The 27,753-nt window shown below is 62.9% G+C and overlaps 2 protein-coding genes across 6 annotated transcripts; both read right to left on the bottom strand.

The window, feature by feature from the left end:
- Positions 1-535: 535 nt before the first annotated feature.
- ADD2 (adducin 2) lies at positions 536-13,777 on the bottom strand. Of its 5 annotated transcripts, XM_075174587.1 has the most exons (16): positions 13,699-13,777; positions 13,075-13,186; positions 12,180-12,363; positions 10,905-11,043; positions 10,026-10,177; positions 8,707-8,787; positions 8,480-8,629; positions 8,243-8,386; positions 8,038-8,136; positions 6,842-7,018; positions 6,477-6,734; positions 5,603-5,722; positions 5,393-5,482; positions 5,094-5,250; positions 4,874-5,002; positions 536-3,873 (listed from the first exon to the last, which is right to left on the bottom strand). In XM_075174587.1, exons 3-16 carry the CDS (start codon positions 12,360-12,362, stop codon positions 3,572-3,574), a joined length of 2,181 nt encoding a protein of 726 aa, XP_075030688.1. In that variant the 5' UTR covers position 12,363; positions 13,075-13,186; positions 13,699-13,777; the 3' UTR covers positions 536-3,571. The 5 variants fall into 5 exon arrangements, with proteins under 5 accessions (XP_075030688.1, XP_075030685.1, XP_075030684.1 ...); XM_075174584.1 differs by lacking the exon at positions 13,699-13,777 and having other exon boundaries at positions 8,480-8,593; positions 10,905-11,072; positions 13,075-13,275; XM_075174583.1 differs by lacking the exon at positions 13,699-13,777 and having other exon boundaries at positions 10,905-11,072; positions 13,075-13,274.
- Positions 13,778-14,857: 1,080 nt separating this feature from the next.
- On the bottom strand, positions 14,858-17,043 carry FIGLA (folliculogenesis specific bHLH transcription factor). The gene is made up of 3 exons (XM_075174639.1): positions 16,743-17,043; positions 15,381-15,533; positions 14,858-15,175 (listed from the first exon to the last, which is right to left on the bottom strand). Exons 1-3 carry the CDS (start codon positions 16,965-16,967, stop codon positions 14,858-14,860), a joined length of 696 nt encoding a protein of 231 aa, XP_075030740.1. The 5' UTR covers positions 16,968-17,043.
- Positions 17,044-27,753: the final 10,710 nt, after the last annotated feature.

The raw sequence follows: 27,753 nt of genomic DNA, 5'->3' as shown, positions 1-27,753 counted from the left end.
GCCACTGCACTTTGGTTCCGCAGCGAATACGGTCCGGGGGGGTGCCCAAGGCGGTGAGGCGGCTGAACCCTCCCTCCCCGGCGGCCTCCCCTCCGCATCCAGAGCCGGGGCGTGCGGGCCCAGAGCCTCGGCGAGGCCGTGATCCCCCCCACCCCGGTACAGGCCTGCAGCGAGGCCGTGATCCCCCACTCCAGCTCCAGCCCCAGCCCCAAACCCAGGCCCAAACCTAGCCCCAGGCTCAGGCCCAGGCCCAGGCCCAAACCCAGCCCCAAGCCCAGGCCCAAACCCAGCCCCAGGCCCAGCCCCAGCCCCAACCCCTGCCCCTGCTGCAGCCCCAGGCCCAGGCCCAGGCCCAGCCCCAACCCCTGCCCCTGCCGCAGCCCCAGGCCCAGGCCCAGGCCCAGCCCCAACCCCTGCCCCTGCCGCAGCCCCAGGCCCAGGTCCAGGCCCAGGCCCTGCCCCAGCCCCTGCCCCAGCCCCACAGGAAGGCCATGACACCCCCTCAGCCCGCCCCGAGCTCCACAGCGCTGGCGGGTGCCAAACACGGGGTTTATTTACAGACAGGCGTTACACAGCGCTTTCCAGCGACGATTGTCAGACACCGGCGGTTGCCCTCGCCAGCCCGCAGGCAGGGGGACGCCCCGCTCCCGCCCGGCCATGCTCCCCTCCGGCCGTGGAGGCAGAGCCGGGGGCGGGCAGCCTCCTCTCAGGCTCATTTGGGTGGGTGTTCAGCAACCGCACCCTCACCGGGGCTCGCTGAGCCGGTCCCGGGGTGTCTGCCAGCCCCAGGTAGCAACATGGGCTCTAAATCCAGCTGAAACCCCGGCATCGCCCTCCTTTCCTGCGGTGTGTCGACATATCTGTGGCCGAAGATGGAAATCCGGCCTCTCTTCTTTTCAATTGAGGGTGCAAATATGGAGGGCGATGGCCCCGTGGGCAGCGATCGGCACCTCTCGGAGCACCGGATCAACGATTTGCCTCACAGCCGGCAGCCAGGGATACATCCCTGCCTCTCCGCCGCAGTAAAACCCACACCCAGAGCCCGGCCCGGGGTGCTTGGGTCCGGGCAGCCTTGCCAAAAAGAGGTGAGGAGAAAGCAGCGAGCCAGGGGCTGCCCGCAAGCGGCAGGCGACACGCTGGCAGGGGAGAGGGGGGAAAATGATCCGGAGGGATGGTCCCGGGGATACCCTGACAGACGGGGGAGCCGCGGCATCGATGTGATCCTGTGTCTGTTTTCTTCTAGCGGAGCGTCGAGGCCCCACATCGCGGCGGTGGCCATTTGAGCCTTCCTCCCTGCTGAAGGCACCGGTGTCTCTGGCTTCCCTACCCTGCATGAGACGCCGAACGCACCCCGGACTTCCACAGCGGGATGGTGGGGGGGGAAAATAAATCCCTGTCTCCTCTGCAAAGCCCCTGGCCCTGAGAGAAAAGGGGTTGCAAAGCCCCTGGGAACAGACGGGAAGGATTCGGGTCTTCGGCAGCACTGGCCGGTCCGGCGGTGGGGTGTGCGGCAGTGTTGTAATTCAGGTAATCACCCTGGGAGCGACCGTGCCGTCTTGGGGGGGGGCACCGCAGCCACCCCTGCGGGGGTTTTGCTGGCCTGGGTCATGCAGAGGGACAGGTTCGATGACAAAAATGGCCTGAAAGAGCCTTAAAATTAGCGGCAGTAAACACCACCCCGTGGGAAACGGTTACAGAGCTGTGGTTTGCCTCTCGAGGGCTGTCTGCTGAATAGAACTGGATATAGGCAAGAGCGGGGGGCTGGTGTTTGCGCCATCCCTCGCAGACAGTGAATTTAGGAGCTGAGGGTCCCCCCCTCCTCTGCAGGAACACGATGGGGAGCTGTGGCTCTAACCCCGGCGCGGACATTCGGCAGGGCAAACGCTCTCCCCAAAAACCGGGCTCAGGTTGGCCCTGGGGCTCTGGCAAGGTACCTGCCAGGTGTGTATTTTTTTTTTTGCAATTTTTAAAAGCTTTTGGATGTTTTACTTTTCAATTCAGGCCCAACCTGCCTTTACAAACCTCCTCCCCTCGACCCACGGCTGCCTGCACCGGCCCCGCTCCCTGCCTGCGCCCCGTGTCCTCGCTGCCCCCAAAATCGCCACCTCGCTCTTCCGGAGGGGAAAATTAAAAGCCGAGAGCTGCAAAAAGATTTTGAAAACACGGTGCTGGCGCGTGCGAAAACCATATTGGGGTGAGGAAACCCAGTGCCCTCAGAGGAGGGGGGGGGGTTCTGGGGCTCCCCGCCACAGCCCAAGCCCCCACTGGGCAGGGGTGCCCGGTCCCCACGGGCAGCGCTGCCCACGCAGGCAGGCTTGGGGCGAGCACCCCAAGATGCCAAACCCCTGTGGCTTGCGGGAGGATGATCCTGTTGGTTTTGTCTCCTAAATATCAGCGTGGGAGCGGCTGCGGGGCATTCGCTGGTTTTCTTCTTCCCTTGGGGAGGTTGTAACGGGGGTCGTGTCGCCGTACGGAGCGCTGGAGGCAGGGAGGCGAGGCTGGGTGGGAAGGAAACACCAAAAGAGGATTTTTAACTTGTGCTCGGGAGTCCGGAGCTGGGGAAAAGCAACGATCCGGCCTCAGCCGCGTGGACGGGCGCTCGCCGAGCCCGGGATCGGCGCGAGCAGAGACCTGGCACAGCCTCGGCCGCGCGTGCCGGCGTCGCCGTGAAGTGGTGGCGGGGATGGGGGGTGGCGGTGTCGGCAGTGCCTCTGACTGAAGTGAATCGGCAGCGTGTGTTCATCCCGAAGTAGCACTTAGTGAGTGAAGTTTTGCTCAGTTTTAAATAACGCAGACGCTTTGCGGAGGCTTTTTTCTTCTCCTTTCTCAGGTGCGGTTGCGGCGGGGGCTGTCCCGGCGGTGTGAAATCCTGCCGCTCTTCCTCGTACGGCAAATACGTGAGACGGTGGCACCAGGAGAAGGGGACTGAACATGGCTTCTCCGGCCCGGGGAGAGGAAGATTACGATCCGGGAAGGAAAGGCTCCCAGGCCCACCGCCTCGGCCTCTTCTTCGGGGAGAGCAATCCCCCCGCGTTCGGCTTGATCCGATTCCCCCAGCGAAGCGGCGAACAATTTTGCCCCGGGGGTGAAGCCAACGCCATTCCAGCGGAACTTGAAACAGAAGGTAAAAAAAAAAAACAACCAAAAAACAACAAAACACCCCTTTTCTTCCTCAAACCAAGCGGATCCGGGCTGCGCCCCATGTTTCATGAGGGCTCTGCAAGCGGCGGGTGGGGGAAAAAAAAAACCCGACCCTTAGCCCGCGCGTGGGAAGGGGCTGATGCCCGGGAGGGAGAAGGGAGAGCTCGTGGGAGGAGGGAGATGGCAGCGGGTATTTCCCCAAGCGGCAAACGGGGGCCACAATCTTTCGTAAGCTCGGTGACCGCCTCCAAAAGCGGGTGACGGGGGACGAGGTGCCTCGGTGCCAGGAGTACCCGGAAAACAACTCGCCTCCGGGGTTTTCGGCTGCGCCTCGGCCAGACGCACGACGCAGGAACTGTCCCCTCCGCCTCGGCGCCTCCATCCAGAGAGGTGCCCGGCCGCCGTTGCGGCGGGAGGCCTCGGAGGAGACTCAAGATTCAATTTTTTCCTTCTTTTTGCCTTTTTTCAGGAAAGATGGGGTCCGGAATTTCTTCTTCTTCTTAGAGGGTGATTTGGAGGGTGAACCTTCGGGGGAGACGGGGCTGCTGGTCACCGTCTCCTTCTCCTTGGGGGCATCCGGGTCAGCGTTGGCGGGGGAGGTCGTCCGGTCCCCCCCTTTGCCCAGGCTTTCCTCGGTGCTTTGCTCCTCGTCCTTCCCGTTCACCACCGCCGGCGGCTCCTTCTCGGCGGCGGAATCGGCTGGCGCTTGGCCGCCGTCCGCCTTCTTGTCACCTTGGCAAGGGGAAAGGGGAGACGTGAGGGTTGGGGCAGCAGTGCCCGGTGCTGTGGGGGTTTAAATCCCCCCCAGCTCGCCGGTTTGACCTGGGCAGGAGCAGGATTTGGCCCCCGTGGATGGAGAGCGCCGGGACCCGATCCCCTCCTGCCGCAGGCGCCGCTTTCCTGAACCTTCCCCCCCCTCCTCCCCGCGGGACAAGCGACAGCGGGATGGAGAGCCGGGAAAAGGCAGGCGGGGAGGGCGGCTGGCTCCGTCCCGGCCTCGCCGCTGGAAATAAAGCGGGCGGCAAAGAAAACGAGGCAACCCAAGGCATTTCCTTCTGCGAAACCCTGAGCAGGGCGTCGCTCCCCGTGGGAGCGCGTCCGAAACGGACCAGGGAGAGCAAAGTCACCCCGAGCTAGCGGGGAGCGCGGTCGCCCGCGTCCCTCCTCCCGCAGCGAGGCTCGAGGCCGGCCTCTCCGTACTTACTACAGTGACAAGTATTCAGAGTCAGAGGTAACTCCTTGGGGGAAAGCCACGCGTGGAGGAAAGAGAAAGGAAGACGTTGTGGAGACAGACAGACAGACAGACACCATGAGACACGATGAGAAAGCGAGAAGCCGCGCGCTCCCGCTGCCCTCTCCCGTGCCCCCGAGACCCGTCCGCGATTTGTAGATGACAAATTTGCGCTCGGGGGAATATAATAATGGGAATATTGCGTCCGTCGGCGTGTTAGGAGGGGGGACGGAGGTGTCCCCTGCCGCCCCGCAAAGCCACCGGCGGACGCTCGCGTCCTCCCGCCGTGACGTTCAAGGCAAACGGCGGCTTTGGTGCCTTTGCGGTGTGAATCCCCATCGGCTCCACCGGAGCGGGGACCCCCCTCGGGGAAAGGCGAAGGGACCCGGGGGTGACATTTATCTGTCTTTCAGTGGACTTTGGCTACAGCCACCCCTCGCTGGAGACCCGCTCCTCCATTCCGCTCGGCTGGCGAGCCGGGGCGCTCGCTAGCCCACTCACCCTCCGAGGGCTCCGCAGGCGTCGGGGCCGGGCTCTCTGCCGGCGCCGCGGCTGGGCTCTGCGGCGGGGAGGTGGGGGGCGATTTGGCGGGGGGAGCCTGGCTCTCCTCTGCCGCGGCGTCCTTCTCGCCTACCAGCAGAGAGATGTGCTGGCCCCGAGGTCCGTCGGGTGCCGGCCCCGAGGGGGATTTGGGATCAGGGTTCCCCCGTACCCCTCCTACCCTGCAGCCCCAGCTTTTTCCTCTCCACCTCCTGCTTGTACTCCTCCAGCTCCTGGTCGGTGAGCTGGCTGAAGGGGTTCGGGGGCTCCGGCTCGGGGGGTGCCTCCTCTCGGGACGCCTCTTTGGCCTCCGCATCCCCCAAATGGCTCTCTGTGGACTGAAACACACCCCCACCCCCCCAGAGCAGCGTCACCCCCCTCCCCCCCGACCACCGGTGGGGTGCCGGGGAGCCAGGGAAGGGCTGGGTGCTGCGGGGAGGGGAGATGGGGACGGGGGGCTGGGGACACGGGGTGACGCACGGGGCTGCGGCTGGTCTCGGCGATCACGCTGGCCAGCAGCTGCGACTGGGGCCCGGCCGACTTCACGTCCTGGCGGTTTTGTTCTCGGATCTGCGGGCGAGATGCAGAGCGAGGGTGGGGAAAAAACCCTCCCCTGTTAACCTGGGGTCTGCCGAGAACCCCTGCACCCGCGTCCGAAAACCTCTGGGGGTTTTTGGAAGGGGACCGTACCTTGTTCCTCATCTCCAGCACCTCCTGCGGGTCCGTGTAGAGGGGCACGAACTGGTTGGGGTTCTCGATTCGGATGGGGGTCCCGCTGCTGCCTTTTTCCACCTCGTCCGCTTTCAGCCACTGCGCATCGCAGAGATGAAACCCCAATAAATATGCGCCGTGGAGAGAGGAGACCCCGATAAATGCATCTTGCATAGAGGGGAGACCCCGATAAATGCGTCTTGCATAGAGGGGAGACTCCGATAAATGCGTCTTGCTTAGAGGGGAGACCCCGATAAATGCATGTTGCTTAGAGGGGAGACCCCGATAAATGCGTCTTGCTTAGAGGAGAGACCCCGATAAATGCGTCTTGCTTAGAGGAGAGACCCCGATAAACGCGTCTTGCATAGAGGGGAGACCCCGATAAACGCGTCTTGCATAGAGGGGAGACCCCGATAAACGTGTCTTGCTTAGAGGGGAGACCCCGATAAACGCGTCTTGCTTAGAGGGGAGACCCCGATAAACGTGTCTTGCATAGAGGGGAGACCCCGATAAATGCGTCTTGCTTAGAGGGGAGACCCCGATAAAGCCCGTGGTGCTCGGCCCCCTGGGCTGGGGAGGTGGGATTTTAAAATAAATATTAAGGTGGGGGGAATAGAGGAGGGAAGGAAAACTTGCGTTAAATAAGGGCACCAGATGAAGCATTTCTCACTTCTGGGTGTTTCTGCACACCAAATTTTGGTGGGATCAATAAAATCCCAGGCATCCCCCCCATCTGCCTTTTTTTTTGGTACCCAAAAATTCCGCCCCCCCCCATCCAGCTGATGCCATTCCCCGTGCCAGACCCCTTCCCAAATTAACCCCCCCCCCCAGGGTGGCCGCAGCAGCCCCGCACCGTCGTCTTCGTCTTCTGGCTGCCGGCGCTGCCCTGCTGCTCCTCGGCCACGTTGACCCTCATGTAGGTGTTGGGGGTGTTGAGCCACCGCGTTTTCTCCTTCTGTTGCTTCTGGGCGTGCTGCCGCAGCGCGGGGACGGGGGCGGCCTCCTCCTCGAAGACGAAGGCCGTCACCGTGGCGGGGATCAGCACGTCGCTTTTGGGCTTGCTCTTTTCCTGCACGAAGGGGTAGCGGTAGGTGTAGCCCGTGCGGTAACCCTGGAAAGAGAGCGCTTGGTCGTGAATAATACAGGGATTAAAAAAAAAAAAAGATTTTTGTGCGTTTTGGGGGAATTCGCCGCATTTCGGCACCGGTTGGTGCTCACCAGGTTGTCCAGCATCCTCATCAGGGCTTCGAATTCGTGCTCGCCCAAGCGGCTCTTCTGCATGGGCCCGAAGGTGCTGCCGGCCCAGCGCACGGAGCCCACCTCGTGGGGCCGGTGCTTGGCGCGCTCCAGCACGATCAGGTTCTCCACGCCGCCCGCGCTCGCCAGCGCCGACACCTACGGCCGAGCCCGGGGAGAGGCAGCTGATGCAGCCGGACGGGGAGCAGCGGGAGGACCCAGACCTGCCCACGGCCCCCCGTGGCTGCAGGGCTGCGCGGCTCTGTCCCATCCGGGGCACTGCGCTGGCTGCAGAGACCTGGCACAGCTCAGTGCGTGGTCTTGGAGCACCACGCTGGCTGCAGAGACCTGGCACAGCTCAGTGCATGGTCCCAGGGCACCACGCTGGCTGCAGAGACCTGACGCAGCTCAGTGCATGGTCTTGGAGCACCACACTGTCTGCAGAGACCTGACGCAGCTCAGTGCATGGTCCCAGGGCACCGCACTGGCTGCAGAGACCTGGCACAGCTCAGTGCATGGTCCCAGGGCACCACGCTGGCAGCAGAGACCTGGCACAGCTCAGTGCATGGTCTTGGAGCACCACGCTGGCTGCAGAGACCTGGCACAGCTCAGTGCATGGTCCCAGGGCACCACCCTGGCAGCAGAGACCTGGCACAGCTCAGTGCATGGTCCCAGGGCACCACCCTGGCAGCAGAGACCTGGCACAGCTCAGCGCATGGTCTTGGAGCACCACACTGTCTGCAGAGACCTGGCACAGCTCAGCGCATGGTCCCAGGGCACCACACTGGCTGCAGAGACCTGGCACAGCTCAGTGCGTGGTCCCAGGGCACCACGCTGGCTGCAGAGACCTGGCACAGCTCAGCGCATGGTCTTGGAGCACCATGCTGGCTGCAGAGACCTGGCACAGCTCAGTGCATGGTCTTGGAGCACCACGCTGGCTGCAGAGACCTGGCACAGCTCAGCGCATGGTCCCAGGGCACCACGCTGGCTGCAGAGACCTGGCACAGCTCAGTGCATGGAGCACCACATTGGCCTCAGAGACCTGGCACAACTCAGCGCAAGCTCCCGGGGGCACAGTGCTGGCAGCAGAGACCGTACACAGCTCGGCGCTTATTCCCGGGGGCATCCCGCTGGCAGCTGAGACCGTACACAGCTCGGCGCATGCCCCGGGCGCTCACCTGGATCTCGCAGGCCGCCTGCAGGTGGAAGATGCTGTAGAAGGCCTCCTCGGCCGTGTCGCCCAGCGCCAGCACCCCGTGGTTGCGCAGCACCAGGATCTGCAGCACCGAGCACGGGGGGGAGGACATCAGCGGGACAAGGAGGAGGGGACGGGGTCGGCACGGTGGCCTTCGTCCCCCCCCCTTCTGCCCCGTCTCCCCTCACCTTGCAGGTGGGGCCGAGGGATTTTTGGAGTTCGATCCGATCGGCTTCGTCCTCCACCTCCCCGCGGAAATCGAAGTAGGCGACGTCCCCCAGCAGCAGGGCGGCGCGGGAGATGGGCAGCACGCCGCAACGCATGGCCGACACCTGCGGCGGAGCGGGCAGGGCAGGTAGGGTGACATCCCCCCCCCCAAACCCCCCCCCCCAAAAAAAAATCCCACCACCCCCCCAATATCTTACTGCGGCGGTGGCCGGCGTGTGCAGGCGGACGATGCAGCGGGTGTCGGGGCGGGCGGCGTAGATGGCGGCGTGGAGGCTGAAGCTGCGGGCGTCGGGGGCGAAGCCGGTGCTGCCCTGCTCCACCACGGCCCCCAGCACGTTCACCTTGATCTTATGGGGGGGGATTTGGGGGGCTCAGAGGTGGTTGGTTCCCCCCTGGCCTGGGGTGCGGGGATGGGGACACTCACCAGGCTGGCGGCTGTCACCTCGCTGCACGCCAGCCCCTGCGGGGCCACCAAGAAATGCTCCTGCTCCTTGCTGACCCGCAGCTGCGCCGGGGAAAAAAATCCATACAGGTATAAAAAAAACCCCCCAAAACCCCCAACATCCCTCCCCAAAACCTAACCCCCCCCAACAACCCCAATGCCCCCCCAAAAAAAAACAACTGCCCCAAAAATCCCCAAAACCTCCCCCAGAAAAACCCCAAACTCCCCCCCAAAACCCCACCTCCCCCCAAAATAACAACTCCCCCCAAAGAACCTCCCAAGCCCCCCAAAAATCCCCAAACCCCCAACCCCTCCAAAATCCCCAAACCTCCCAGACTTGCCCCCACCCCCCCAAAATCCCAAAACCTCCCAAACTTGCCCCAACCCCCCCAAAATCCCCAAACCTCCCAAACTTGCCCCCACCCCCCCAAAATCCCAAAACCTCCCAAACTTGCCCCAACTCCCCCAAAATCTCCCAAACTTGCCCCAACCCCCCCAAAAAAACAGCTCCCCCCAAAGAACCCCAATCCCCCAAAACCCCCAACCTCCTCAAAACACCTCAAAACCCCCAAATCCCCCCCAAACCCCACCAAAACCCCCAAATCCCCCCAACGCCCCCCAAATCCTGCCTCCAAAAAACCCTCAAACCCCCCAAAACCCCCTCAAAACCCCCCCACCCGAAAACCCTACCCCCAAAAAAACGCCCAACCCCCCCCAAAAAAAACACCAAACCCCCAACCCCCCCAAAATCCCCAAACCTCCCAAACTTGCCCCCCCCAAAATCCCAAAACCTCCCAAACTTGCCCCAACCCCCCCAAAAAAACAACTCCCCCCAAAGAACCCCCAACCCCCCAAAACACCTCAAAACCCCCCAAACCCCCCCAAAACTCCCCACCCCCCAAAAAAAACGCCCAACCCCCCCAAAATCCCCAAACCTCCCAAACTTGCCCCAACCCCCCCAAAGAACCCCCAACCCCCCAAAAACCCCCAAATCCCCCAAAACACCTCAAAACCCCCAAATCCCCCCCAAAACCCCCCAAATCCTGCCTACAAAAAACCCCCAAACCCCCCAAAACTCCCCACCCCCAAAAAACCTACCCCCCCAAAAAACCACCCACCCCCCAAAACCCCCAAAACCCCCAAACCCCCTCCCAAAATCCCCCAACCCCCACCATCCCCCCCAAAAACCCCCTCAACCCCCTCCCAAACCCCTCAAAACAACCCCAAGCCCCCCCCGCAACCCCTCCCTCTCCCCCAACCCCCCCCTCAAAAGACCCCCCCCCGGGTTTTGGGGTGCTCACGGTGACGGCGGCGTGTCCCAGCTGCGCCCAGCCGTAGAGGTCGAGCAGGCGGTGGATGCTGCCCACCTTGCAGCGCATCAACCGCTCCCCCTTGGCCAACGCCGGCGCCTCGGGGCCGTGCAGGTCATTGATGGGGGTGACAGCCGCCAGCCCTGGGGACGGGGCACCCCCCCACCCCTGTAAGTGGGGTTTGAAACCCACCCCCCAAACCTGGGGGCTTCCCTGGGGACAGGGGAGTGGAGGGTTATGGAGTTGGGTTTGGTGGGTCCCAAGGTTTGGTGGCCTCCATGGTTTGGTGGTCCCCGAGGCTTGGTGGTCCCCAAGGCTTGGTGGCCTCCAAGGCTTGGTGGTCCCCAAGGTTTGGTGGCCTCCAAGGCTTGGTGGTCCCCAAGGCTTGGTGGCCTCCAAGGCTTGGTGGTCCCCAAGGCTTGGTGGTCCCCAAGGCTTGGTCGCCCCCAAGGCTTGGTCGCCCCCAAGGCTCGGTGGTCCCCAAGGCTCGGTGGCCTCCAAGGCTCGGTGGCCTCCAAGGCTTGGTGGGCCCCAAGGCTTGGTGGCCTCCAAGGCTTGGTGGCCTCCAAGGCTTGGTGGTCCCCAAGGCTTGGTGGCCCCCAAGGCTTGGTGGCCTCCAAGGCTTGGTGGGCCCCAAGGCTTGGTGGGCCCCAAGGCTTGGTGTCTGCATTGTGACCCCCCCCTTCTGTCCCCACGGTCCCCAATCCCCTCCCTCCCCCCTTGCCCTTTTCTACTAAAAATAAAAAAAACGGAGCCCCGCGGGATGTTTTCTCGCCTACAACATCAAAAATTAAGGAAAACCCTCAAGAATTTCACCAAACCGTTCCATTTTCCCCCCCAAAAAAAAGCCTTTGGTGGGCGCGGCCGTACCCATGGGGGAGGTGGGGAGGACGGCGGGGGACGTGGTGGCCATGAAGTCGGCGATCTGCCGCAGGGCCCAGACGTGGGACGAGTTGTTCCCCTTCTTCATCTGCTCCTGGATGAGGCTCTCCAGCTCCTCCCTGAAAGACTGCGGCATCCCGGCCCCGCCGGCGTCACCTCCCCCGGGGAAGGGACGCGGTGACCAAACAGGGACCGTCCGGTGGCACCGGGATGGGGGGCAGCACCGGATCGGTGGTGGCAGCATCACCAGCTTGGTGGAAGTGACACCACTGGCTTGGTGGCACGGTGATGGTGGCACCACCGGCTTGGTGTCAGCGACACCACTGGCTTGGTGGCACGGTGATGGTGGCACCACCGGCTTGGTGTCAGTGACACCACTGGCTTGGTGGCACGGTGATGGTGGCACCACCGGCTTGGTGTCAGTGACACCACTGGCTTGGTGGCATGGTGATGGTGGCACCACCGGCTTGGTGTCAGCGACACCACTGGCTTGGTGGCATGGTGATGGTGGCACCACCGGCTTGGTGTCAGTGACACCACTGGCTTGGTGGCGCGATGATGGTGGCACCACCGGCTTGGTGTCAGCGACACCACTGGCTTGGTGGCACGGTGATGGTGGCACCACCGGCTTGGTGTCAGTGACACCACTGGCTTGGTGGCACGGTGATGATGGCACCACCGGCTTGGTGTCAGTGACACCACTGGCTTGGTGGCACGGTGATGGTGGCACCACTGGCTTGGTGCCATGATGACGGCACCACCAGCTTGGTGTTGGTGACACCACTGGCTTGGTGGCACAGTGATGGTGGCACCACCGGCTTGGTGTCAGTGACACCACTGGCTTGGTGGCATGGTGATGGTGGCACCACTGGCTTGGTGGCACAATGATGGTGGCACCACTGGCTTGGTGGCACAGTGACACCACTGGTTTGGTGGCACGATGATGGTGGCACCACCGGCTTGGTGTCAGTGACACCACCGGCTTGGTGGCATGGTGATGGTGGCACCACCGGCTTGGTGCCATGATGACGGCACCACCAGCTTGGTGTCGGTGACACCACTAGCATGGTGGCACAGTGATGGTGGCACCAGCAGCTTGGTGGCACAATGACACCACTGGCACGGTGATGGTGGCACCACCAGCCAGGTGGGGACATGCCCCGAGCCAACACGTGGTGGCATTTGCTTTGGGGCAGGAGGGATGAGGTTGGGGATGAGAGGGACGGGGTTGGGGACAGGAGGGGACGGGGCGGGGTCCCTCACCGGGCTCTGGAGGATCATGGTGACCCTCTTCTTCTGCTCCATCATGTTGAAGTCCTGCCGCAGGTCGGCCGCCACGTTCCGCGCCCGCAGGTACTCGGGGTCCTCCTCGGCCGAGCGCTCCAAGTACCGGGGCCCGGGGGCGGGGGGCGAGGGCAGGGGCTCCGGGCTGGCGGCCGAGCTCATCCTGCCGGCGGGGACGGACGGACGGACGGCGTCAGTCCCCGTCACCCTCATCCCCCCCCCCACCCCCCCAAAAATACGGATTGCGAAGAAACCACCAAACCCCCCCCCCGCCTGCGCCCCGCAGATAAGCCCCGGCCAGCCCCCGCCCTGCCCAAGGCGCCACCCATCCGTGTGACGAGTTGGCAGGCGGGGGACACTCGGGGGGGGGCTGGGGGGGTCCCCGCTGCCCGCACCCCCCGGGCTCGGTTCCCCCCCACCCCGCCCCCGAGGAAGCAGCAGCTGAGAACGGGCAGCTCGGTGCACCGATGGGCGCAGCGTCCCTGACCCCCGCCTTTGGGGCGGCTGCGAATCGGGGCCACCCGCCACCGAGGGGGTGACGCCGCACATTTCGGGGGGCCAATCCCCACCGCCCCGGACCCCAAAACGCCGACGCTACCCCCCTACGCCCCCCCCCCCCCCCCCGCACCAGCTGAGAGCATCTTCAGTGAGGAGTTTCGGGGGTGCTGCTGCAAAGGGGACCCCCAAAATACAGGGCACCTCTCACCCCCCAAAATACGGGGGGGGGTGCACGTGAGCAGGTTGCCCAAACCCAAGCTACTCCCCCAAATCCCGGGGGGGTACCCCCCAACAGAGCCCCCCCCCCATATCACTCACCAATGCAAAAGCAGAGCCCCCCCCCCAGCCCCCCCAGTTTTGCTGCTCCGGGACCGACCTGGCTCAGAGGGAAGCGGGGGGGCCTTTTCCAGGCTAAAATTCCCGGGTGGGGGGTCCCACGGCAGCCCCCGGCCCACGCCGGAGGGTGAGCGTCAGGCGGCGGCGGGGTCCTGAGCATCCCAGCGGGATTTCCCCCCCCCCCCCCCAAGAAGAAGGAGGGAGAGCAGAGGGGTCTCTAAGGGGCCCCCCCAAATCACTCGGTGCCTGGGGGTGGGGGGGGACGACACCCCCAGGCTGCACCCACACCCCCCCCCCCCCCCCCCCCAGCATCCCCGGCCGCCTCCGCCCTCGCCGCACCCAACGCCGCTGCGGCAGCCGCAGGGATGGCGGAGGAGGATAAAAATAATAGGGGATTTTTTTTTTTTGGGGGGGGGGGGCTGCAGCATTGCACCCCCCCATGGGTGGGGATCGATGGGGGGGGGGGTCGGGTACCCACCACCCTCAGAGGATAAAGGCCTTGGGGGGGGGGGGGGGATGCACTGCAGCCCCCCCATATCTGCATGCAGACAAAAGAAGGAAAAGGGGGGGGGGTGTCACCCAGCTGGTGTGTCCCCCCCTCCCCCCCCAGCCCCCCCAAATCCCCCCCCCCGGGGGAGGGGGATGCTGCGCTGCCATCACCCACCTCCTCCTCCTCCTCAGAGCATCCTGACAAAGAGCCGCCCCCCCCCCCCCCCCCCCCCCGCGCAGGTCCAGCTCCCTCTGCCGACACGCCACGCGTGGCCCCGCCGCCGCCCCGCCCCACCCCACGGGGGGGGGGGGGGGAGCCCACGGACACCCCCCCCCGGGAAAGTCAGTGAGTGTGAATAACCAGGGAAGCACAGACGAGCACCGCAGACACCCCAAAAATCCCATTTTATGAGGAGATCGTTAATTGGGAGCCGTTACCTGGCAGGGGGAGGAGCAGCAGGGCTAATTGCTAATTACAGTTTCACAGAGCAATTAATTACCGCTCTGGCCTCCCACCGTGTTTTAGGGGTGACAGACACCCCCCCCCCCCATTTTGGGGCCAGGGCTGGTGTAATGGGGTGCAGGGCTGGATCCCCCCAAGATTAAACTGGGACCCTCCTAGGATTAAATTGGGGTCCCCCAGGATTAAACTGGACTCTCCTAGGATTAAACTGGGTCCCCCCCAAGAATAAACTGGACCCTCCTAGGATTAAACCAGGGTCCCCCAGGATTAAACTCGGACCCTCCTAGGGTTAAACCGGGGCTCCCCAAGATTAAACTGGACCCTCCTAGGATTAAACCGGGGTACCCAGGATTAAACTGGACCCTCCTAGGATTAAACCAGGGTCCCCCAGGATTAAACTCGGACCCTCCTAGGGTTAAACCGGGGCTCCCCAAGATTAAACTGGACCCTCCTAGGATTAAACCAGGGTCCCCCAGGATTAAACTCAGACCCTCCTAGGGTTAAACCGGGGCTCCCCAAGATTAAACTGGACCCTCCTAGGATTAAACCAGGGTCCCCCAGGATTAAACTCAGACCCTCCTAGGGTTAAACCGGGGCTCCCCAGGATTAAACTGGACCCTCCTAGGATTAAACCGGGGTACCCAGGATTAAACTGGACCCTCCTAGGATTAAACCGGGGTCCCCCAGGATTAAACTGGACCCTCCTAGGATTAAACCGGGGTCCCCCAGGATTTTTGGGGCCACGGCCCCAAAACTTAGGTGCTCAAGCATCGAACTTGGCCTCGCGCCGGGTCCCCCGCGGGGCACCCCGGTTTCTCAGGGATCAGCAGGAAAAACCTTAAAAAAAAAAAAAAAAAGATTTTTTGCTCTTTTAGAATATTTTTGGGGAGAAAAAGCTGATTTGAAGCAACCTCCGGTTTCTGTCGATATAAACCAGAGGCTCCCCAAAACCCCAAGGCCCACGGGTGCCCCCACCCACCCCCAGGGTGTCCGTGTCCCCCCCCCCCCCCGGCTGGGGTGACCCCCAACTCACCAGCCCCCCACTCTCCTGCAGCGGCCCCGGGCAGGGGGGCAGGCCGGGGGGACCCCACGGGCAGGGGGGGGCACTGCCAGGCCAGGTCCCGGGGATCCCCCGGGGGGGCACCCGCCCGCTGTCACCCAGCTCCTGCTCCGCATGGGTGTCCTGCCGCTGGGAAAAGCGGGAGAAAAGGTAAAGGGGAATTAAAAACCCACCAAAATTGAGATTCCGCCCCCCCGCAACCCTCAGCTGAGAAACACCAGAATAATTTCTTCTTTTTCATTTTTCAATTCATTACCACCTGAAAAATGGCATCAGCCCCCCCAAACCCTCCCAGGTGTTCTGTTTTGGGGTGATCCCCCCCCCACCCCAGTACCTCGAAGCCCCCCGTCTCTTCCAAAACCAGGCGCAGCAGGCGGATGTACTCGGCGGCGGCTTTCAGGGTGTCGACTTTGCTGGGCTTGCGGTCGCGGGGGATGAGGGGGACGATGGTCTTCAGCCTCGAGAAGCCGCTGTTCAGGTTCTTAATCTGCCGGGAGGAAAGAAACGGGGTCACACCCCACGGGGATCCACGGCGAGGGGACCCCAGGATTAAACCGGGCCTCCCTAGCGTTAAACTGGGTCTTTCCAAGATTAAACTGGGTCTTCAGGATTAAACCGGGGCCCCCCCCCAAGGATTAAACTCAATCCCTCCCAAGATTAAGCTGGGACCCTCCTAGGATCAAACCGGACTCTCCTAGGATTAAACCAGACCCTCCTAGGATTAAACCAGGTCCCCCCCCAAGATTAAACTAGATGCTCCTAGGATTAAACTGGGTCCCCAGGCTTAAACCAGGATTTCCCCAGGCTTAAACTGGATACCCCCAAGATTACACTGGGGACCCCTTGGATTAAACCAGACACTCCTAGGATTAAACTGGATCCCCTCAAGATTAAACCAGCCACTCCTAGGATTAAACTGGGTCCCTAGGATTAAACTGGACCCCCCCAGGCTTAAACCAGACCCCCCCCAGGCTTAAACTGGATACCCCCAAGATAAAACTGGGGCCCTCCTAGGATTAAACTGGATCCCCTCAAGATTAAACCAGGGCTCCCCAAGATTAAACCAGACCCTCCTAGGATTAAACCAGGGCCCCCCCAAGATTAAATTGGACCCTCCTAGGATAAAACTGGATCCCCAGGATTCAACTGGACCTTCCTAGAATTAAACTGGGGCCCCCCAGGATTAAACCAGACCCTCCTAGGATCACACTGGGACACTCCAAGGATTAAACCAGGGCTCCCCAAGATTAAATTGGACCTTCCTAGGATTAAACTGGGTCTCCAGGATTAAACTGGACCCTCCTAGGATTAAACTGGGCCTCCCCAGGATTAAACTGGACCCTCCTAGGATTAAACTGGGCCTTCCCAGGATTAAACTGGGGCCCTCCTAGGATTAAACCGGGGCTCCCCAAGATTAAACCGGACCTTCCTAGGATTAAACTGTATCCCCTCAAGATTAAACCGGACCCTCTTAGGATTAAACCGGGGCCCCCCAAATGCAGATGCAAAGACACCCCCCCCCCCCAAGCACCCTCGGGGTGATGCTGCTGGACGTCCCCCACCTAGAGCCACCCTGGGGTGGCCCTGGGTGCCACCACCACGGGACATCGCTTCCAGCCCCCTGGGATTTGCAGCCAGCTCCATGGTTTTTGGGGGGGAGGGGGCATGCAGAGGGGTTTTGGGGGGGTCCCCTCACCCTCTCGCGCTCCTTGGCGTTGGCCGCCTGCCGTCGCTCCAGCATCTCCGCCAGGTCCCCGGCCGGCTGGTAGCCCCCGGCCGGCTGCTTGCGCAGACGGGCGATGGCGGCGGCGCGGGGCAGGGGGCCGTACCGCTGGCTCAGCACCCTCTCCAGCACCTCGGGGGCTGGGGTGGGCAGCAGGACCCCCGCCGGCCGCCCCCCAGCTCCGCTGGCCTCCCCCATACCTGGGGAAGGGACAAATCCTGCACCCCAACCTCACCCCACTGCGCTGCCTCCCAAAAAGAAGGAAAACACTTAAAAAAGGTCCTTAAATACCCCGGGAACCCAACGAGCTGCAGGTGGGGCCCAGCCCGGGTTAACGAGCGGGGCGGGTGCAGGGTTTGGCCGCTGAGTAGGGAAACTGAGGCATGGCCCGAGCCCCCAAAGCCGGTAGCCACAAAGCCTTGACCCGAAAAAGGACCCGAAAACACCCCCAGGAGCACGAGGCGGACCCTCAGTGGGGGATGAGGCCTGACGCCCCGGGGATGGGCAACCAGCATTGCCCCGCAGGGAGAAAGAAGGGTTTGGGAGGCTTCGTGCGTCCCTAAAAACGTGGGAAGCTCTTTTGGGGTGGGGAAAATAAAAATATGAGGAGTTTAATAACGGCGAGGGCCGTTTCGGTAGATGGCAGTGTTAGTCCCTGCGACGCTGGAAACCTCAGGGCTGCCGGAAAAAGGGGAAAATTTCCCTTTTGCCCACCAAAAATTGAGGCTGGCGGCCGCCTCGTCACCCCGGGGGGGAACCTCATCCCAGTCCCATCCCTGGGATGACTTTCCCCCTCCCGAAACGCCGCTCGGCCTCCCTGCGTGCTCCCCTCCGGTGTTTTTGGGGAGAAAAGCCCCCCCTAGGCGGCTCGCCCCGCTTTTCCCAGGGTGGTTTGGGGAGCAGGTGCCAGGGGTCAGTGCGGGGAAGATGGATGTGCTCCCCCGTGCAGGGCTGTGGCCGCCGTGCCTCAGTTTCCCCAAACCTGAAAGCACTTGGGGGGGGGCTGAAAACCACCCCCGGGCTGCACCGGGGTCCTGCCATTTTTCACCCGGAGGGAGAGCGAGGCTGGAGGAGCAAATTGCAAAGAAATCCCCAAATGAGCCCCAAAACGAGCCTCGGAGACGCCTGGAAGGCAAACGAGCTTTTAATAGAACCTCAGAAAACCCAATTTTCTCCTCTTTAATGCTCCGTAATGAGCTTCCCTATCCCGCAGCCGGATCTGGATAATCCCATTATTACTGTCCCGATCGGGGGGGGGCAGCAGATCTTCCAAATTAATCCGAGGGCGGGTGGGTTTAAAGCCACCCCCAAAAAAAGATCTGTGCACGCCTGCTCACTTTTAGTCGGAGGTGGAAGCATCCGAGGGGGAACGAGGGCTGCCGAAATCCCCCGCCCCCCGGCAGCCGCCGTTTGCTCCTTTCCCCTTGTTTCATAGCTGGGAAAATTGCCCCGGTTTGGATTAAAAATCGAGGGAAAAATGGGAATCGGGGGGGAGCGGCGTGGGGGGGTGGGCGACGGAGGGATTTGGGGGTTGCTTGTGCAAAGGGGATTTGTAGGAGTCTCGCCCCGAAGGGAAGCGAGCAGAGCTGGGGGGGGGGGCAAAATTATTAGGCGTCAGGGTTATTAGGGGACGTGGTTATTAGGGGTCAGGGTTATTAGGGGACGTGGTTATTAGGGGTCAGGGTTATTAGGGACCATGTTTTCTAAGGGTCACAGTTATTTGGGGTCACTGTTATTAGGGACCATGGTTTTTAGGGGTCGTGGTTATTAGAGGTCACAGTTATTAGGGGTCAGAGTTATTGGGGACCATGGTTATTAGGGGTCAGGGTTATTAAGCGTCGCAGTTATTAGGGCTCAGAGTTATCAGCCCCTGCTTGCAGCAAGCGCAGGGGAGCATCTCCGGTGGGTGAGGATGCTGCAAAGCCAGTCAGGAATTTTTCTTCCCCCCCTCTATTTTCTGCTTCTGCCGGCCCGGGACATGGCCCCCTAAAAATAGCAGCGGCCTCGTGGAGCCGGCGCGAGCCAGCCGAGAGCAGAAGTGAAAAGCCGGGGGGGAAAGGGCCGAGCTCCTCCAGCAGCGAAGCCTCTCCGGCGGGTTCGGATAACGGCTCGAGTCGCCCGAACCTGGCCTGAGGGCATCCCCAGGATTTCTGAGTTTTGGGGGATTCACCCCAATTTCCCTCCCGCCGGGGTCGCAGCCCGCTTTGCTCCAGGCCAAGCACCCTCTGCACAGCTCCCGGCAGGGATGGGAGCTTGGGAAGCATCCGGGGCTGAATTCCTGGAAAACAGCAGCCCGGGGGCGGTTTGTCCGTTGGGAACGCTTCGGGCCGAGGCTGTTTTCCAACCGTTCAGGCTCAGACGTGCCCAGTTATCCCTTGCATTTTTCCCAACTCTGAGCATGGCCGGAGCAAGAGCCGGGCTTTGATCCCAAAGCCCCGGCACCGACTGCCATCCCTAGGGATGCTCCTTTGAAGCTGGGTGACCACATCCCATCGGCTTCGCCCCATCCCGCCCGGCCGGCAATGCCGACGCTCCGGTTGGGATCTGACATTTGCCGTTATCATGAGACTGGAAAAATTACCAGGCGGTTTCTAATTACCACAGCCGGGTCGGTGCCGGGAAGGTCAGGGAAAAGGGCTGGTGCCAGGGCTGCGGCGCAGCCGGATCCCGGCGCGGGGCAGCTGCTGACATGCGATTAAACCCAATCTTTCTTGGCGCGGTCCCAAACGTCTCGGAGGTGGCCGGTCCCTGCCGGAGCCACCGGCCTCGTGCCGACTCCCAGCTGCCCGTGAGCGCCCGTGATGGGCTGGATCCTGGCCACGGGTGGGGAGCGCTTTAATTTAACGCTTTAATAAAACGCTTTGAGGTGCTTTATTGAGCGGTGGCATCGCCGCCAGCCGCGGCAGAGGATGCGGGAGCTGCGGTCGGCGTTTCCACCTCTCCCTCCTCCTCCTCTTGCTGTCAAACGTGTCCCGAGATGCCCGCTCTGCCGGGCAGCTGCACCCAGGAATTCGTGGCATCGTTTGCAGCTGGGGTTCCTCATGGAGCTGCTGCCGAATTGGCAAATCCTCGTCCCCGAGCTCGCCAGGGGCCGAGCCTGGCTTGGCATCAGGACCACCCGTCCCGCTTCCAGCGGGTACTGGGTGCCCGGGGACGGGGCTCGCGGCCGCTGGTGTGGGCAACGGGGGAGCGCAGGTGGCCGTACGGCCGGTGAGGCCTCCTTAAAAGCTTTTATCCTGCTATGAAAGTCATAAAATCATCTCTTTGGCTGCCACCAACGCTGCCGGCGATATCCATAGCTGCGTCTCCTTGAACGCCTCGTCTGAGCAAAACATCACCGTGCTCCGGCAAGAGGCAGAGAGCTCCGTCTCGGCCGAGGTTTTCCGTCTCGGCCGAGGTTTTCCGTCTCGGCCGAGGTTTCCCGGCTCACCCGGCTGTTTGAGCAGGAAATTTGAAGGCGTATTTGTGAGGGAAAGTCCGGAGGCTGCTTTCGCACCCAGCCGTGGTGGTGATGTTGCGGGAGTTGCAGCCGGGTGGGTTCCCGGCACGATGCCCGGGGGGCTGAGGGGGGGCATCCCGGGGGGTCGGAGGGGGGCATCGCCGTCCTGCCCGCGTCCCGACCGGCCGCTCCTCCATCGCCTCTTTCCAAAAAGAGGTTTAATGAAAAGCAGGAGGGGCGGCGCTGGGGAGGTGGGGACGGTCCCCAGCCCCCCCGCCCCCCGAGGACCCTAGGGGGTCCCACGGTGGGAAAGGGCAGGTCTCGCCCCCGCCACGTGCCGAATTATCCGCGGGTCAGGAGGGACGCTAACGGGGTTTATCGGCTGGCACCCGCCGCGACGAGGATTTCGGCAGGGCGATGGGTCCAGCATCGCTTGGCATCGACCCGACCTTTATTACGGTGGGAGATGAAACAATCCCGGCTTGGTTAAATAAAAAGAATAATTCAAGTCCTGCTGGGACTGGGGACGGGGCCGGGCCACCCCAGCCCCACTCCCGTCCTGGCACATCCGTGAAATGTTCACAGTTGATTTTCTTTTCCCATTCCTGGAGATTCCCAGCGCGGACGTGCCAGGAGGTGGATTGTAAAGCCGCCGGTGCCGAGGGCTCGGTGACGTTTCCTCCACGCCGGCAGCAATAGGAGCGGGTACGGAACAAAGGTGGCTCTGTCCTTCCCGGCTTGAAGAAGCCTTTTTGTAAAAGCCGGCGGCCGGAGGATCCCAGCCTGGAGCCGCCGGAGTTCTCCCTGTCCAAGCGCAGAGGAATTTTTAGAGATAAAAGAAGTTTCCATCAGTCGAAGGTGTTGCCGTGGCCGGTGGCTGCCGGGGGGAGTGGCTCGTGGCACGGCTGCCATCGCAGCCGGTGTGGCTGTGAGCGCCGGGGGGTCGGGGTTCTGGCTGCCGCCAGCCCCCCGCCCCCGTCCCGGGGTCTGGATTAGTGCTGGGCTGTCACCGTCCTGGGGCTGGATTAGTGCTGGGCTGTCACCGTCCCGGGGTCTGGATTAGTGCTGGGCTGTCACCGTCCTGGGGCTGGATGAGTGCTGGGCTGTCACCGTCCTGGGGCTGGATGAGTGCTGGGCTGTCACCGACCCGGGGCTGGATGAGTGCTGGGCTGTCACCGACCCGGGGCTGGATTAGTGCTGGGCTGTCACCGTCCCGGGGTCTGGATTAGTGCTGGGCTGTCACCGTCCCAGGGTCTGGATTAGTGCTGGGCTGTCACCGACCCGGGGCTGGATTAGTGCTGGACTGTCACCGTCCTGGGGCTGGATTAGTGCTGGGCTGTCACCGTCCCGGGGTCTGGATTAGTGCTGGGCTGTCACCGTCCTGGGGCTGGATTAGTGCTGGGCTGTCACCGTCCTGGGGCTGGATTAGTGCTGGGCTGTCACCGTCCTGGGGCTGGATTAGTGCTGGGCTGTCACCGACCCGGGGTCTGGATTAGTGCTGGGCTGTCACCGTCCCGGGTCTGGATGAGTGCTGGGCTGTCACCGTCCTGGGGCTGGATTAGTGCTGGGCTGTCACCGACCCGGGGCTGGATTAGTGCTGGGCTGTCACCGACCCGGGGTCTGGATTAGTGCTGGGCTGTCACCGACCCGGGGCTGGATTAGTGCTGGGCTGTCACCGTCCTGGGGCTGGATTAGTGCTGGGCTGTCACCGTCCCAGGGTCTGGATTAGTGCTGGGCTGTCACCGACCCGGGGTCTGGATTAGTGCTGGGCTGTCACTGTCCTGGGGCTGGATTAGTGCTGGGCTGTCACCGTCCCGGGGTCTCGATGAGTGCTGGGCTGTCACCGACCCGGGGCTGGATTAGTGCTGGGCTGTCACCGTCCCGGGGTCTGGATGAGTGCTGGGCTGTCACCGTCCTGGGGCTGGATTAGTGCTGGGCTGTCACCGTCCCAGGGTCTGGATGAGTGCTGGGCTGTCACCGTCCTGGGGCTGGATTAGTGCTGGGCTGTCACCGTCCCGGGGTCTGGATTAGTGCTGGGCTGTCACCGTCCTGGGGCTGGATTAGTGCTGGGCTGTCACCGTCCCGGGGTCTGGATTAGTGCTGGGCTGTCACCGACCCGGGGCTGGATTAGTGCTGGGCTGTCACCGTCCCGGGGTCTGGATTAGTGCTGGGCTGTCACCGTCCTGGGGCTGGATTAGTGCTGGGCTGTCACCGTCCCGGGGTCTGGATTAGTGCTGGGCTGTCACCGTCCTGGGGCTGGATTAGTGCTGGGCTGTCACCGACCCGGGGTCTGGATTAGTGCTGGGCTGTCACCGACCCGGGGCTGGATTAGTGCTGGGCTGTCACCGTCCCGGGGTCTGGATGAGTGCTGGGCTGTCACCGTCCCAGGGTCCGGATTAGTGCTGGGCTGTCACCGTCCCAGGGTCTGGATTAGTGCTGGGCTGTCACCGTCCCGGGGTCTGGATTAGTGCTGGGCTGTCACCGTCCTGGGGCTGGATTAGTGCTGGGCTGTCACCGACCCGGGGTCTGGATTAGTGCTGGGCTGTCACCGTCCTGGGGTCTGGATTAGTGCTGGGCTGTCACCGACCCGGGGTCTGGATTAGTGCTGGGCTGTCACCGTCCCGGGGCTGGATGAGTGCTGGGCTGTCACCGTCCTGGGGTCTGGATTAGTGCTGGGCTGTCACCGTCCCGGGGTCTGGATTAGTGCTGGGCTGTCACCGTCCCGGGGTCTGGATTAGTGCTGGGCTGTCACTGTCCCAGGGTCTGGATTAGTGCTGGGCTGTCACCGTCCCAGGGTCTGGATGAGTGCTGGGCTGTCACCGACCCGGGGTCTGGATTAGTGCTGGGCTGTCACCGTCCCGGGGTCTGGATTAGTGCTGGGCTGTCACCGTCCTGGGGTCTGGATTAGTGCTGGGCTGTCACCGACCCGGGGCTGGATTAGTGCTGGGCTGTCACCGTCCTGGGGTCTGGATTAGTGCTGGGCTGTCACCGACCCGGGTCTGGATTAGTGCTGGGCTGTCACCGACCCGGGTCTGGATTAGTGCTGGGCTGTCACCATCGGCCACGTGCCCTGGGGATGGGGACAGGAACCAGGATGGGGCCAGGTATGGGATGGGGACAGGGACCAGGAAAAGGATGGGGATGGGACAGGGATGGGGACAGGGATGGGATAGAGACAGGGACCGGGATGGGGACAGGGATGGGGATGGGGACGGGGACGGGGATGGGATGGGGATGAAATGGGGACAGGGACCAAGACAGGGATGGGGACAGGGATGGGGACAGGGACCATGACAGAGATGAGGATGGGAATGGGGGGACAGGGATGGGATGGGGACAGGATCGGGACAGGGACCACGACAGAGATGAGGATGGGGACAGGGATGGGGATGGAGACAGGGCCAGGGCCAGGGATGGGGATGGGGATGAGGACAGGGCTGGGGACAGGAACAGGGACAGGGATGGGGATGGGGATGAGGACAGGGCTGGGGACAGGAACAGGGACAGGGCTGGGGATGAGGATGGGGATGAGGACAGGGCTGGGGACAGGGACAGGGACAGGGATGGGGATGAGGACAGGGGCCTGGGGCTCAGTTCTGCCTCGCTCTCCCCAGCCAGCGCAGCACCTTGCAAAGGGAAGGTGCCAAGCTTAGAGGCTGGACTAAGATTTAAGGCTGGGTTTAACATTCAGCACATCCAGGTGGTGCCTGAGCCCTGGCGGGGAGCCTGCTTCCCCCCAAAATGAGCCTTGCTCCTTCTCTCCAGCCCCCGTCACGGCCCCTGGGAAACCTGGGGCTGCAGCTCCATCCCCCTCCTCCTCGACGGCACTTTCTGCCTTGCCCGTCCCAGATAACCACGCCGGCACCGATTGCCGGTGCTGCCCGGCCCTCCCAGACAGATAATCTCCGTTTGGTAGAATTAATAAGCGCAGCAACCTTAAAACTCTTTGCTCGGCAGCTCCTCTCCGGCAGCGGGGAGGGGGGACTCGCGTACCCACGGTCGTGGAGGGACGGAGCCACGAAGCCACGGGGCCGGGGAAGCTGCCAGGCCACCCCCCCTCTTTTTACCCCCCCGTCCGGGTTGCTGGGGGTGCTCCGGGACCCCCAAAGCTCTGCCTAAGCGGAGGAGCCGCCGCCGCCGCCGCGCCAGATGCCCGCAGATCCCGATTAAGCGCTTGGCCGGGTAAGAGCCATGTGGGTGGCCCTGCCCCACGTGCACACACACGTGCGACACGCACACGTGCACGCGCACGATACCTCGTCTCCACGGCTGTTACCGGGACCCGACCCAGCTTGGAGCTTCCAGCCCCCTTGCAAACGCATCCATCCCACCCCAGCATTCATTTCTCCCTTTTATTTTCCCTCCCCAGGAAAAAGGAGAGAGGATTCCTCGGTAAAACTGTCCGCACAGAAATTGGGGCTGCGACAAATAAGCCAAGTCACCCCCCCCCCCCAAACGGGGTTGGGGCATCGCGGGGGTCGCCCGTGGGCTGGTCCGTGATCCGGCCGCTATTTATTGCCATGCAAAGGGGTTCGGCACGGCGGGATGCTCCGCGGGGGATGGTGCACGGTGCGGGACAGGAGGAGCCCAAAGCCACCAGCACCGCGCACAAAGCATCACATCCCCGACGGCTCCGTCGTGCTCATCCCACGGCTCCGGGATTACACCGGTGCCGCTAAAATCCCATATTTATCTCCGCAGTGCCCAGCCAATGACCTCGGGGCTGACGCGCAGGACCTTCCTCCGCAGGGATCAGAGATGATAAAGCTCTGCCGCTCCCGGCTCGCCGCGGGGCACAAGGTTCCAGTCCCAGCAAACCGTCTCGGATGCTCCAAGGATGACGTCCGAGCACGCGGCAGACGGGATGGACAGCAAGGGCTTCACCCAGGTAAGGGGATTTTCTCCCTGGATTTGGGATTTGGGGGTTTTTTTTTTTTGTTCTTGTACCTGGCTAAGGAGCTGCGATGGCCCCGGTGCGAGGGGATGAGTGGCCAATTCATCCCAGTGCCGCTCGTCGGAAAAGGGAGGAACTGTGGGTAGCAGGGGATCGCAGGACGGATGCCGGTGAAATAATTCATGGAAGGGTGTAGGAGAGCTGTTTCCCAAACCTCTGGCCCCGAGCCGGGCGGGCTGATGTCGAAGCAAGGCGCGATGTAATATTTGGGATGTTTTTCTGCCCGGCAGAGTGAATTGAATTAAAAATAAATGAGCGGGGGCGTTGAGACGTGGTCCTCCCTGCAGGGAGAGGTGCGAGATGCTGCTTTGGGCGAGCGATGGTCCAGGGGAGAGCCCGGCTCTGCTCCTGCATCCCGGGGAGAACTGGCCAGGCTCCGGGCTGGGGTTAGGGATTGCTCCGGATTTGGGGGGGGGGTCAGTGGGGTTTTAATCCTTCCCTGCTCACCAGTAGTGCCATCCGCTTTCGGCTGGGCTTTTTGGAGGGGCGGGAGGTGGATGCCCAAACCAACCTGGGTTTTAAGAGGCTGCCCAGCTCCCTCCACGGCTCTTGCCAGCATCTCACCCCGAGGGGGGGTTGGGGGGGAGCACCCATCCGCACGCGGCTTCGCTGCGCGGACGCGGGTGCTGGTCCCCGCCTGCACGATGGCTTTCCCTGCAAGCCCAGCGAGGGTTACAGGGTGGGATCCTGCCGTAGCCGTGCACCCGGGTCCTCCTCGACGCCGAGTTTTGGGTTATTTCCTCCAATCCAAAAGGATTTTGCAGGGATTGGAGCTGACGGAGGCCCTTGGGGGGGGGGGGTTGCATTTGGGATTTGACCCCAGCTCGGTCCCTGGGCTTTCCCCGAGCCTTCACCTCGCTGCTTCACCTCCGGCTGCTGCCGCCTCCACGGCCCTTCCCTCCAGCATCCCGGCAGAGCCGGAGACTTCCCACGTGCTCCCGGCTGCTGCCAGCCAGGGCTCGAGGACCGACCCTGCACCAAGCCTGGGCTGGATGCGGCCGTGGCACAGGGGTGTTTCGGGGCTCCTGGGTGATGGCAGGGTTATCCCTGCCGGCACGCTCCGGGGTGGGACCCCTGAGACCCAGAGCTCTGGGAGCCTGGTGTAGCTGGGGGAAAAAACCAGGGGATCTTCCGAGCATCCCAACTCTTTGGCTCAGCAATAGAAGTGGCACCCGCACACTTAGCACCGGCTACAAATCCCCCGGGGCTTGCTCGTACCCAAAACTCCGGGAGGAAGCACAGGGGGTCCCACGGAGGAGGCGAGGGAAAAACCCCCGGCACCGAGCGTTCCCCTGCCTGCTGCTGCCTGCTCTCCCAGCACCCTGCCCGCTGCCGCTCGCCCCGCTCGTGCCCCAGCTCCGCTTCGGTGGCACCGGGGACGTGCGCTCGCCCCACGCCGCGGGACGTGGCGGTGACCCAGCTCTGCCGCTGCCGACGGCCGGGAAAGCGCCTGGGGGACGCAGGAGAAACCGCCTTTTCCGCTGCGATTGAGAAAGTGCCGCACGCGGGAGTTATTCATCCCAGGGCGCCGTGACTCAAGGTCCTGTGTCCTCGCCGGGACTTTTGACCTCAGAGGTGTGCCAGGCTTGCGCGGTGCCCGGCACAGCCCTTGCCAGCCTCGGGGACCCCCCCCCCAGCTCTCCCTAAATTTGGCCATGGCAGGTTTTGGGGACACCAGCCATTCTGCCAGGGTTTCTGCCAGCTCCGCCATCCCCTCTGGGGTTTGGGGACCTTGTTGGGGGTTTGGGGACCTTGTTGGGACTTTGGGGACGGTGCAGCTGATGGAAGTGCAAAGGGCTCAGACGTCTCCTCTCCCCATTGCATCGCGGGGCTGATCCTGGGGCTGGTCCCACTGGGGATCCGATGTCCCCTCAGATCAGGAGATGTTTGATGGAGCTGGCAGACTCCTTGGCAGCCGGATAACCCGAGAGCTTACGGCCGGCGCCGCCACGAGGGAGGTCAGGGCAGGCAGCGGAAAGCAAACGTCAACCTCACGCCACAGTAGTTCGGCAGGAGGCAGAGGGACAGCGGCAGAAGCTTGGCGTGGATGGGGCAAACTGGAGTTGCCAACGCTGAGGCTCCCACTATAAAAATCCTCCTGGGCAGGGGAGGCTGCTCAGGGATGGGCATGCTTCCAAGGTTGGGGATGGCCACCAGCAGTGGAGGATGGCCACCAGCAGTGGAGGACGGCCATCACCAGTGGAGGATGGCCACCACCAGTGGAGGATGGCCATCACCAGTGGAGGATGGCCACCAGCAGTGGAGGACGGCCATCACCAGTGGAGGATGGCCATCACCAGTGGAAGGTGACAATCACCAGTGAAGGATGGCCACCACCAGTGGAGGATGGCCATCACCAGTGGAAGGTGACAATCACCAGTGAAGGATGGCCACCACCATTGGAGGATGGCCATCACCAGTGGAGGATGGCCATCACCAGTGGAAGGTGACAATCACCAGTGAAGGATGGCCACCACCATTGGAGGATGGCCATCACCAGTGGAGGATGGCCATCACCAGTGGAAGGTGACAATCACCAGTGAAGGATGGCCACCACCAGTGGAGGATGGCCATACACCAGTGGAAGGTGA

Source organism: Calonectris borealis, chromosome 27 (genome assembly GCF_964195595.1).
Source record: "Calonectris borealis chromosome 27, bCalBor7.hap1.2, whole genome shotgun sequence".
NCBI lineage: Eukaryota > Metazoa > Chordata > Aves > Procellariiformes > Procellariidae > Calonectris > Calonectris borealis.
This window is presented reverse-complemented; position numbering and strand designations above follow the sequence as displayed.

What these genes read in the sequence shown, in the direction of transcription:
- ADD2 (XM_075174583.1), bottom strand. Translation starts at nt 13,194, where the DNA reads ATGCTCAGGACCCCGCCGCCGCCTGACGCTCACCCTCCGGCGTGGGCC. An exon ending in CCCGCTTCCCTCTGAGCCAG is followed by an intron (nt 12,364 to 13,074) that starts GTCGGTCCCGGA and finishes CCCCGCCGGCAG; the next exon opens with GATGAGCTCGGCCGCCAGCC. An exon ending in TGCTGGAGATGAGGAACAAG is followed by an intron (nt 5,483 to 5,602) that starts GTACGGTCCCCT and finishes TCTCGCCCGCAG; the next exon opens with ATCCGAGAACAAAACCGCCA.
- FIGLA (XM_075174639.1), bottom strand. Translation starts at nt 16,967, where the DNA reads ATGGGGGAGGCCAGCGGAGCTGGGGGGCGGCCGGCGGGGGTCCTGCTG. An exon ending in ACGCCAAGGAGCGCGAGAGG is followed by an intron (nt 15,534 to 16,742) that starts GTGAGGGGACCC and finishes TCCTCCCGGCAG; the next exon opens with ATTAAGAACCTGAACAGCGG. An exon ending in AAGAGACGGGGGGCTTCGAG is followed by an intron (nt 15,176 to 15,380) that starts GTACTGGGGTGG and finishes CGCTTTTCCCAG; the next exon opens with CGGCAGGACACCCATGCGGA.